An 11,020-nucleotide genomic window follows, 5' to 3' on the forward strand; every position below is an offset into this window, starting at 1 on the left:
AGTTTGCATGATTCTGCAACTAAAAAAGGTACCTAAATCCATAAACTTTAAGTGAATCAAATAAAGATAAAAGTTGCAATGTTTCCTAAAAGAAGTAGGCAGATGCACCAATTACATTGTAATAGCTCCCAGTAATATCATTTGCTATTAATACAGTTGTACCTGTCAATATCCTAAAAGATGGTATATAATGGTAAAGCTAGTTCTAAAACCAGAAGCGGAAGAATTATACCAGCATGGATTACTATTCTATTGTTATAACTGTAGCCCAAAAAAAGCCCTAGTGTGGGCATTTCAGTAAAAAAAAAAAGCCAACCACATCTGCCTAGTTTCTCTTTATGGTTAAAAATGGAGGATCATATTTTTCATTGGCACTATTATCTTGATTTCTAGTAAAGGGAGGAGAGAGGGAAGAGAGACTGACTTTTAGAATAGGGTTTGAATGTTTTGTTTCCTATCTTGGGGCCTACACTACATTATTTCAATCCATTTTTCTCTTTCATTCAATGCAACAAAACAGAAATCAACACACACAATATTTAAGAGGCAGGACCTGAATAAAATGGTGATTTTTAGCACTGATCAAATCTTCTAATATTTTGCTGAAGAGTAGTCTTGGACTTTTCTATAATAAAGGCATTCTTTATCTGCTTTACAGCAAGAAGGTGACAAGAAAACCCTAAAGCCTATTCTGCACTGAAGTGGAAGCACCTTTTCTGTTGTTCTTGGTTCCTGGTTCACAACTGATGGAAAGAGATAAAATTCAACAGTTTGGGAAACTAATTATGTAAGTAGTTTAAGCCTCATCACTTGGTACACTTAATCTATTTAATACTGTGCTAGGCAAGTCATTAGAAAACATATTATACGGTTAATTTCCAAAAGCACCCAAGGGCTATAACAGATGCTTATGGGTTCTTTTCCAGTTTGTATCATATTTCTCTGAAAAGATAATATTACATGTTCTCCAGACAAAAAAAGACTTGTGAATCAACAATTCTTTAGAAGTTTTTTAATTAAGTGACTAAAATAAAAAGCACCATTCAAGCAGTGAAGAAACTGAGCATACAGCCTAGATTTTTCCAAAATGAAATGAAGCTTCAAAGACATTTCTGTCAGTCAATGCAACTGCTATTTCACAGAAAGCCTAAAACAGTAGAAAACTCCTGATGATTTAGGTGTGTTCATGCTTGTACAGAAAGTATTGATCCTCCTGCTGAGATACAGATTTATTAAGCATTTTAATAAAATGGAATTCAATTTGACCTTCCATTGCATGTTTCTGCAATGGAATAATAGTAATTCCTTATTATCCATTACATCAGGTGTCAGCAACCCCTGGCATGCGTGCCGAGCGTGGCATGCGAGGCCATTTTGCTTGGCACGCCACAGCCAGCCCTGACTCCAGGTAGCTGCCGCCAGGACAGAGCCCAGGCTGCTCCCAGAAGGGCTTGCAGCATCCCAGATGCCTCTGGGAGGTGCTTGCTGCAGCTGCCCAGAGCCTGGGCAGGCTATAAACAGCTGTGCCAGGCTCATCACCTCCCTGCCGAGAGTAGGGGAGAGACTGGGGCTGCGCTGCCTCAGGCCCCTCCCCCACCGCCCACTCCAAGGTGTGCCTGCACGCGCTGGTGCAGAGCTGATGCCGGAGCCCGGCACAGCTGCTTGGAGCCTCCGGGCTGCAGCCGCCCCAGCGCTGAGAAGCTGCTGCCAGCTGCAATCCCAGGCTGCTCCCAGTAGGCAGCTGGGATGCTGCAAGCCCTGCTGGGAGCAGCCCAGGCTTCAGCAGCTACCCAGAGCCAGGGTAGCTGCTGGCAGCCACAGAGCCTGGGCTGTGGGGGAGGGGCTTTGGGTGGGGGCAAGGGGCAGTAGGGCTGGTGGGCAGGGGCACAAGCAGGGCATCTTGCCATGTACCCCTTGCCCTCATTTTGTTTTTCTGCCATGCCAGCACTCCCTGAGGTAGGCATTGTGGTGTTTTTCAGCACTCTGGCCAAAAAACGTTGCTACCCCAGCATTACATGTTTCCTCTTATGTATTTTGGGTAATATGAAACAGCAGCAGCTGGAGATAAATAAAATAGAAAGTGAATTAATACATTTCTGAATGGATTCAAAACTATGCAAATGCTGCTGAGCTTCACAACCCAAGAAGTTAATATTTTGCCTTCACAAACTTGACACTACTTTACTATGTCACAGAAGAAAATTTTTGAATTTTTTTATTAATTTTTTTTTTAATAACCTGGATGCTGTGATACAGTATACCAATGATTCTCCACCTTGAAAAAGTGCTACCTCTTAGCTTTCACTCATTCTTTTACTACAGAAAAATAACAGAACAATTCTTCTGTTGCAAAGAGTTCAGAAAGATCACAATAGGTCAACGTATTTTTGATACTCTGCACTCGTATTTGAAATCTATTCGATTCACAAAATAAAGCCAGATTTAGGTGCAGGTGTTTGCACACCTAATGATATTAATCTTGCGGCACCCTGGTTGAGAATCACTGAAGTGTACTGATAAAAAGTGAAAGGAGAGGCAAACACTTCAGATGATAAGATTAAAATTCAGAGACTTTGATATATTAGAAAACAGAATGAAATTCAACAAAAACAAATGGAAGATGTTACACACAGGGCACATCTACACGTTCATATATGTGCCATAGTTACTGTGCATTAAGTTTAGTACTTGGATAACCAAGTACTAAATCAACATGCAGTAACTTGCACTACCATTGGGTTTTAGTGACGCTTGCTGCACAGTAGCCCAATATTACTGCACAGTAGTATATTCGCAGTTTTTCGCCAGCACACTACTGTGCAGCGTTATTAGGCTATTGCGCAGTTAGTGTCTCATGCAACTGCCGGGCCAGCAGCAGGGATGATGCTCAGGGGCAACCAGCATAGTTTCATTAGGGGCAGGTCCCGTCAGACCAACCCAATTGCCTTCTATGATCAAGTCACAAAATCACTGGATGCAGGTGTCGCAGTGGATGTAGTTTTTCTGGCCTTCAGCAAGGCCTTTGACACTGTCTCCCACCCCATTCTCATTAAAAAGCTAAGCGACTGTAGCACTGATGCCTACACAGTCGGATGGATAGCAAATTGGCTGAGGGGCTGCACTCAGAGTGGTAGTGGATGGGTCATATTTGACCTGGAGGGATGTGAGCAGTGGAATCCCCCAGGGCTCGGTCCTTGGGCCCGTGCTGTTCAATTTCTTTATTAGCAACTTGGATGAGGGGGTGAAAAGCACCCTCTTTAAATTCACAGATGACATCAAGATTTGGGGTGAGGTGGGCACACTAGAAAGGAGGGACAGGATACAGCTGGACCTGGACAGGTTACAGGGGTGGGCAAATAAGAATAGGATGGGATTCAATACTGACAAGTGCAGGGTGCTGCACTTGGCAGTAAGAACCAGCAGCATATCTATAGGCTGGGGAGCTCCCTTCTTGAAAGCAGTGGCAGAAAGAGATCTGGGAGTCATTATCAATTCCAAGATGAACATGGGCCACCAATGTGAGGACAAGGTCAGTAGGGCTAACTGCACCCTGTCGTGCATCCACAGATGCAACACGAGCAGGGCCACGGAGGTGATCCTCCCCCTCTATGCAACACTGGTCAGGCCGCAGTTGGAGTACTGCGTCCAGTTCTGGGCCTTGCACTTCAGGAGGGATGTGGACAGCACTGAGAGGGTCCAAAGAAGGGCCACTCACATGATCTGCGTACAGCAGTGCAGACCCTATGAGGAACGGCTATGGGACCTTAACCTGTTCAGCCTTCACAAAAGAAGGCTGAGAGGGAATCCGGTGGCTGTCTATAAACTTACTGGGGGGGGACCAGTGGGGAATGGGAGAGACCTTGTTACTCTGAGAGGCGCTTGGGGGAACAAGTAATAACGGTCATAAGTTGTTAAAGAGTAAATTCAGACTAGACATCAGGAGGCACTACTTCACAGTCAGGGCAGGTAGCTGGAACCAGTTACCAAGGGAAATAGTGCTGGCTCCTACCTTGGGGTTCTTTAAGAGGAAGCTTGACGAGTACCTAGCTGGGGTCATTTGAGCCCAGTTTTCTCTCCTGCTCAGGGCAGAGAGTCGGACTAGAAGATCTGAAAGGTCCCTTCCGACCCTATATCTATGAATCTATGTAGATACGCCCACAGGGAGGAAAAAATGGCTTCACATAGCACTGCCAAGGAGGTTCTGGCAGATAACAGTGCATCAGAAATTCAGCATAAATCAGCAAAAGCAAATGAAATTTTGGGCTGGAATAGCAAAGGTACTAGATGTAAGATAAAAAAAGTCTTGGGTTTGTCTCCAAAAAAAGCCCAGGTTATAAGAGCTCACTACAAGCATGCATGTTGCTTGTGACAGGATGGAACATATACAAGTAGGGGAAGCAGCGTGCTATTTCAGGAACGTAAATCCACTCCCAAAGCCTGGTTAGAAACGTAGAGGGCAAAATATATCCTTTTCAAAAATACTTTGTATAAAACCACATAAGTTTGTAGCTTTTAAAGTTCTCTACCCTACATTGAGGAGTTTTAAGATGAATCTTACCATAACAACGACCGTGAGCAAAGAGTAAAGGAAAAGAGGGTAATGGAATACTTTGTAGGGCTGTGCAAAGCTTCAGTCCCCGATTCAATTCAGTGGAGATTCAGCTTGATTTGGTGGCCGAATCTCCAAATCCAAATCGAATCAGGAAACCTTTTGATCTCTCTAAATCGAATCGGAACCTCCAAACATATTTGGAGAGATTCAGCGATTCAGACATAGACACAACTTTAAGTGTTTTTTCTACATACTCAAGATACCAGGCGGCTTGTGAACACTGATGCTGGGGTGGGTGGAGCGTCCCACAGAAGCACAGGGAGCTCCCCAGCGTGCTTGGCAGCAGATCTGGAAATGGACCAGAATAACTTCTGGTCCACTTCCAGATCCACCGGGGAGCACATGGGGGGGCTCCCCTGTGCCCCCCCAGGTCAGTGACTGATGCCTCCTAGGGCTGGGGGGGCACCCTGAGTCCCCTTGTGTTCAATCCCTGAGCCACAAGGGTGTGGGAGGGGGGCCCCCTGCATGCTCAGTGGCAAACTTGGACCAGAACTACTTCCAGTCCACTACCGGATTTGCTGCTGAGTATGCAGGGGCCCCCCCAGCATCACAGCATTCATGAGCCACACCTGGTACCTTGAGGTATGTAGAAAAAAAACATTAAAGGCATTAAAAGCTATGTCTACACCTGAATCACTAATTCTCTGAATAAGCTTCGAATCTTCAGACTCATATTCGGCCAAATCGAATTGGGGACAGTGATCCAAATCAGTAAATGAAATCACCGTCCCTGATTCGGGCCAAATCCAAACGAATACGGCCCATTTCACACACTCCTAATAGTTTGGCTCATGGGGCATCCACAGGAAAGAGGCAAGGTTAGAAAAGTGAATATCTATATCTATCTCTACCGGTGCTTCAGCAGGGCTTTTTGGTGCTTTTGTCTAACAGCTGATTCGATCAGCTTTTTTGTTTTTTGGGGGGAGGGGTTTTATATCTGCAAGCAATCTCTGTGACTTAATTTTATGATAGTCAAACAAAATAGACATATTCATGGTTTTTTAGGGACCCAAGTAAAGTGGAACACAAAGCCTGACAGAGGGTATAGGATTTGGCCCTACCTGCTTGTTAGACTGTCACAGTCTGGAGCAGTTAGAATACCCTTCATCCCACATATTTTCCCATCACGCTTTTACCTTCTGTCGCTGCTGAATGTTGCTCATTGTGTCTGGCTGAAACTCCAGCTTGTCTGTTCGGCACAGCTTCCAGTACAAAATAATAATGATAAGCAGCACCACAGCCACAGGAACTGCCACACCAACGATAATCCACAGACTGTTGTTCTGTGACTCGGAAGATGACTGCTTGACTCTCTCCACAGCTACAGTTAGAAGAGAGTGGAAGGGAGACAAAAGTTGCATTTAGTTATATATACTGCAAGCTGTCATTCACATATATACACACACATACATTATAAACACACACATGCGCGTGCCTCTCCACCCATATATATGTATATATATTAATGATATACACATACATACACACACACATACACACTATTATTTCTATGCTGTTATAATTGCTAGCTAAGAATTACATTTGTAGTAGATTAAAAAACAGACTAGGCAACAGGGTTCTCATTAGATCATTTAACGTGATTAATTAAACCGTATCAAAATGCTTGAGCCAAGGTGACTCGATAAAACGCATTTAAAAGTGTTACATATCAACAACAATTATGTGGAAGATGTTTTTTTTAGCATTCCTGCCTGAGCCCTAAATTTGCTATTATCAGCTGTCTATTCTCTTTCTCACTAACCTCAAATTTTTGACACATCTATTTAATTTTGCAAAGGATCATAATCAATTTGAAATCTAGGAGTTACAGTGAAGCTAACTGTGCACACAAAGTAAAAGAAGCCTGGAAAAGACAGATATTTTCTTTCAATCCATTTCATCGATATTAATTGTAACTGTTACCGGAAACAATAGCATGTAAAACATTTTCAGTTGAAACTGATTTTTAAAGGAACAATTTCAAATTAAAAACAATATTTCTGTGCAAGTTCATTTTGCAGTTTGTTCTCACACATTCAGATAGTGCATCTAGAGACTGGAGGAAAATAATTCTCGCTACATTTCACTTATTTTTACTTGGTACATTTGACAGTACTTTGTGAACAGTCAGTTTCACTGTATCCTTTGTTAGAGTAAGTTTCCACCCTTCTGTTTGTTCGGTTTTCTCTCCCAGTGAGAATAGGGCAATCTTTAAAACAAAGCAAAACATTTATTATTTAAGATCTTCACATGGTTTTAAATTATTGTTTTGAATTAAAATTTCAGTTAAATAAATAAAAATATGAGAACAAGCTGGAAAAAAAAAAAAGTCAGGCTTGTTCAACAACTGGTATTTCCTCTGAAGTCCTAAGGCTGCTTTATTCTTACAATCCCCTGATTTTTTGCATAATAAATGTTTTCGCTCGATCTGAGCCTTCAAGAGGCCGTACTACACTGTGGCTGCCTTCAGAGGATAGCTCTAAAAGTTCAAAATGGAGAGGCATTATAAAGGTAGGACAACAGCATTTAGAACAGCAGCCTTGGGAAGCTGCTATAATTTAGCTCTCCAGGATTGTCTAAGTTCTGACCCCAGAACCTCTCAGGATCAAGAGGATATGAATATGGATTTAAAGCCATCTTAGTCACAAATCTACTTGGCTATGAATTCCATGCTGTACTCTTTTAGAGCTTCTGTATCAGCCATCATCTCACAAATATAAATCATGCACTTCAGACATCTATAACTAACATCATGTAGTAGGAGTTTCATTGTGGCCATGACGTAGCCATCCCTAACATCATAAATGCAGAGTAGAAATAGCACCAGTCAACCTGAAGCTGGTTAGGCTTCAGATAGAGTATTGTGTCTAGGTTTAGGCATTTTCTAAAGAATGTTGAAACCCTGGAGAGGATCCACAGATGAGAGACAAAAGATGATAAAGGGGCTGGAATGCAAATAGGTTAATGGAACTAGGTACATTAAGTCTGGAGGACAGGGGACATGATAGCAGTTTCCAAACATTGGTAAGACCACCATAAGGATGAGGGAGAACATTTGTTCCTAGACAGGGCAGGGCAAGAAGGAATAGGTAAGACTGCAACAAAGAAAATTTAAATTAATTTAGTGTCCTAAGTATAAGAGCAGTGGGACAACAGAACAAGCTGCCTAGAGAAGCTGCGGAATCTCTTTCATAGGAGATTTTTCAGCAGAGGCTGGATGAGTAGGATGGGTCAGGAACAGTGTATTCTCTACATCTATGGAGGAGGTTGGAATAACAATCAAAAAGGTCCCTTACAATCCTATAATTCTATGACGTGACAGGCAGTAGATTTTTGTTTTGTGGAAGTCCCCAGCTTTCTATAAATAGGGTCACTCTTCCTTTTCTTCACTGGTACCAGTGCAGATTTGGTGGGACTTACGTTGTGCAACTGTGCCTTGAATCCGGTAGCCAAGAATGATGGCAGCTCTCTGGATGTTGACTCTGTTGATTAGGTCTGAACATTTTACAGCACTAAGCCTCTCTCCATCTTGATCCTCCACAAAGTAGACCAGCTCTACAGGGAAATCAGCACCCTCTAACCGCGACACATTCACAATCTGAAAAGAAAAATACTTTTTAAACTTCATTTTTTTCCTTTTGGCTTCCCTTCAATTCACTCCCCACTGATACATTTACAGGGCTTGCATCATATAAGGACTTAATAAAGAAAGGCAGCAGGTACAGCTTCATGAAGGAAGAATTACTGCTTCTCTTAATTGCCACAGGCTCCAACCCCAATGAATCAAGAGAAAAAAGCTCCAAATTAGATCCCAGCGTCCCAGCCTGTGGCTGCAAAAGCCAAATTCTAATGTCTAGGGACTGTGCACATCACAGAATTTGAATAAGGGCTGCTTGCTGAAATCTGGAAATTGGTGGTACTCTGACCAGACCAACAGTGTACACCATACAGTGTAAAGGTCACTGGAATACTGTAAGGATAAAAAGACACAGCAAAAAAAAGCTATACACAAAACAAGGACACCAAAACAAAAGAAAACAAAAAACCTAATTCTACAAAGGCAAATATCCCTGATTTTAGCAACTTTTACTTAATGCTGAACAAATATGGATGCCAACTGATTTTTCTGCATTTGTAAATTATTATAATAATTTGCACCCAAACTAAAACATGACATCACTGTCACAACAAAAACATTACTACTACACTTATTTAGAAAAGACTTCAAATAGAACTGTTCCAATGGAAAATTATATCCGTTCAATAATAAATCAGCATCCAAATGATAAAAATGAGTATTCAAGTGCTTCAGCACACTGAGAAATCTACAGAAGTGGCTGTCTTGTACCTGAGAAAGCAGCAGCTTACAGTGTACAGCAGGGGTGCTCAACCTCTGGCCCACAGGCCAAATGTAGTCCATCAAGCCTTGAATCCGGGCCTTTGGGGCTCTCCATGGCTTGGGAAATTTGGTGATGGGGGACCAGTGGCAGTATTGCCATCCCTCCCTGCCGCCAATGTCCCAAGCCCCATGGAGTGAGTCTGATCTGGACTACAATGCTTTCCCCTAATGGCAAGACTAGAGCCAGGCCCTGCCCCCTTTCCTCCTGGCCCCAGATCGGGACCAGACTGCATTCCCTTCTCCCCAGGAAGCTGGGCTGAGCCATGCTCCCTTTTCTCTGCCTGGCCAGGTTGGGGCTGGGCCATGTCCCCTCTCCCCATGTGGCTGGTATGGGAAGGAAACATGTCACCTCCTCAATCCCACCTGCAGGGCTAGGCAATGCCCTTTACCCCTCAACCTTGATGAGGCTTGATTAGGGCTGAACCATGCTCACTCCTTCCTGCAAGGCTGGACTGGGTCCAGGTCACAGCCCCTCCCCCACACAGGGCCAGGTTCTGGCTGGCCCAAACCCCACTATACTGAGCAGCTGAATTGGGACCAGGCTCCCCCCCCTCCCCTTTCTGTGCACCCAGATGGGGCCCTGCCAGTTCCAGGCCATGGAGGGATTAGGCACTGCCCATCCAGTCTGCTGACCAAAAAGGTTGAGCACCGTTAGTGTACACTATTCACTTTGAGAATAAATGTGAAGTTCCTGGGTTTCTGACTTTGTTTCACAATGCTGACGCTAAGGTACAGATCTGCTGATGTGGGAATGGGAGTTGGAAGGACTTAATTACTCATATTTGTGCCAACTAAAAAAGAAATTGTTTTCAAACTGCACTGTTTACAGTAGTTAGTAGATGAAGGCAAGGACTTGCAATACCCTAGCAGTTCCTGGGAACAAAATGGGTTCTCCTGCTGTTCTGGCGTTCCACTGGTTGTTCATGGATTTTTGACAACTGCATGTAAGATCTTAAGAGCTTGGAGGCAGTTTTTGGGATCATATCCTTAATTCTATGAAGGTCCTTTATGGGGGAGGGCTTAAAAAAAAATTAAAGGTTTGTATTTTGAAACAGAACTCTTTGCTCTGAAAGAACAAAATGTTTCACGCCCACCTTAAAATGTGCCCATTTTCATTGGAAGGTCTCTGACAAAACACTGTGGCAGAAATATGGTTTGATTCCACTTGTTCTTCTCTAAATACCTATCATAATTTCACACTTTAACTTGTTTTACCTGTTTTAATTTCAAATAATTTTATTGAGATATATATATTTACACATTATCCCAAAACATATGCTTTCTATTTGCTGTAAAGGAACCATCTGTCCATCCTCAACTAGAACAACTAAATAGTAAACTTCATATGTCTTCCTAATTAACTCTCAGACAAGAAACTAAAATTTTACACAACACTCTAGGAAGCCATTCCTTCAGTGAAGTTTTAATGCCATTATAAGTATAAAAAAGAGTGTGCTTTGACAAACCCCTCTAGATACTTTCTAATCAATGAACATCTAAATTGTAAATGAGACTCTCAGGAGCTGTGTTCTAAAACGAAATCTAACATATTTTAACTTCTTTTTGATAAACATTTATATGGCTAGTTCAATTTAAAGTTCTGCAAAATACACAAAGCGATTTGAATCCATGGGCGTCATAGATTTAGTATGAAGAGCCATATCATCTTCCCCTTTCCCCCGTGTGCTGGCCCTGGGTCTTGTGGCACATGCTAGAATGGCCCTGTGTGCAGGGCCCACTGCATGCAGTGCCTGCTCTAGAACCCATGCCATATGTGGCACCCACTCCAGTTGGTTGCGGGGTGGGTGGAAGGCGATCCATGGATCTAGTGTCTGCTCTGGCTGGTTTGGGACTGCACTCTATGCAACACCAGCTCCACCTGGTTTGGAAGCCATGCTGCATACAGCACCTGCCCCAAGACCAGATAGAGAGGACAATTTCTAATAAAAAAACCCCACTACTGGGGAAATGCATTGTAATATCCTAGTTCATACCAATAGGGCTGGTGG

At 43.0% G+C, this 11,020-nt stretch overlaps 1 protein-coding gene across 6 annotated transcripts in view; it reads right to left on the bottom strand.

Annotated features, from left to right (window-relative positions):
* Positions 1-11,020, bottom strand: part of KIAA1549 (KIAA1549 ortholog) — a 214,590-nt gene that overhangs the window by 56,371 nt on the left and 147,199 nt on the right. For all 6 annotated transcript variants that reach the window (XM_019544720.1, XM_019544716.1, XM_019544719.1 and 3 more), the window contains exons 9-10: positions 8,033-8,210; positions 5,749-5,933 (exon numbers count right to left, since the gene is read on the bottom strand). In XM_019544720.1, coding sequence (XP_019400265.1) covers positions 5,749-5,933; positions 8,033-8,210 — 363 coding nt within the window. The remainder of the gene's footprint in view (positions 1-5,748; positions 5,934-8,032; positions 8,211-11,020) is intronic.

The sequence above is a fragment of the Crocodylus porosus genome, unplaced genomic scaffold (genome assembly GCF_001723895.1).
Source record: "Crocodylus porosus isolate Cpor-Errol unplaced genomic scaffold, CroPor_comp1, whole genome shotgun sequence".
Taxonomy (NCBI): domain Eukaryota; kingdom Metazoa; phylum Chordata; order Crocodylia; family Crocodylidae; genus Crocodylus; species Crocodylus porosus.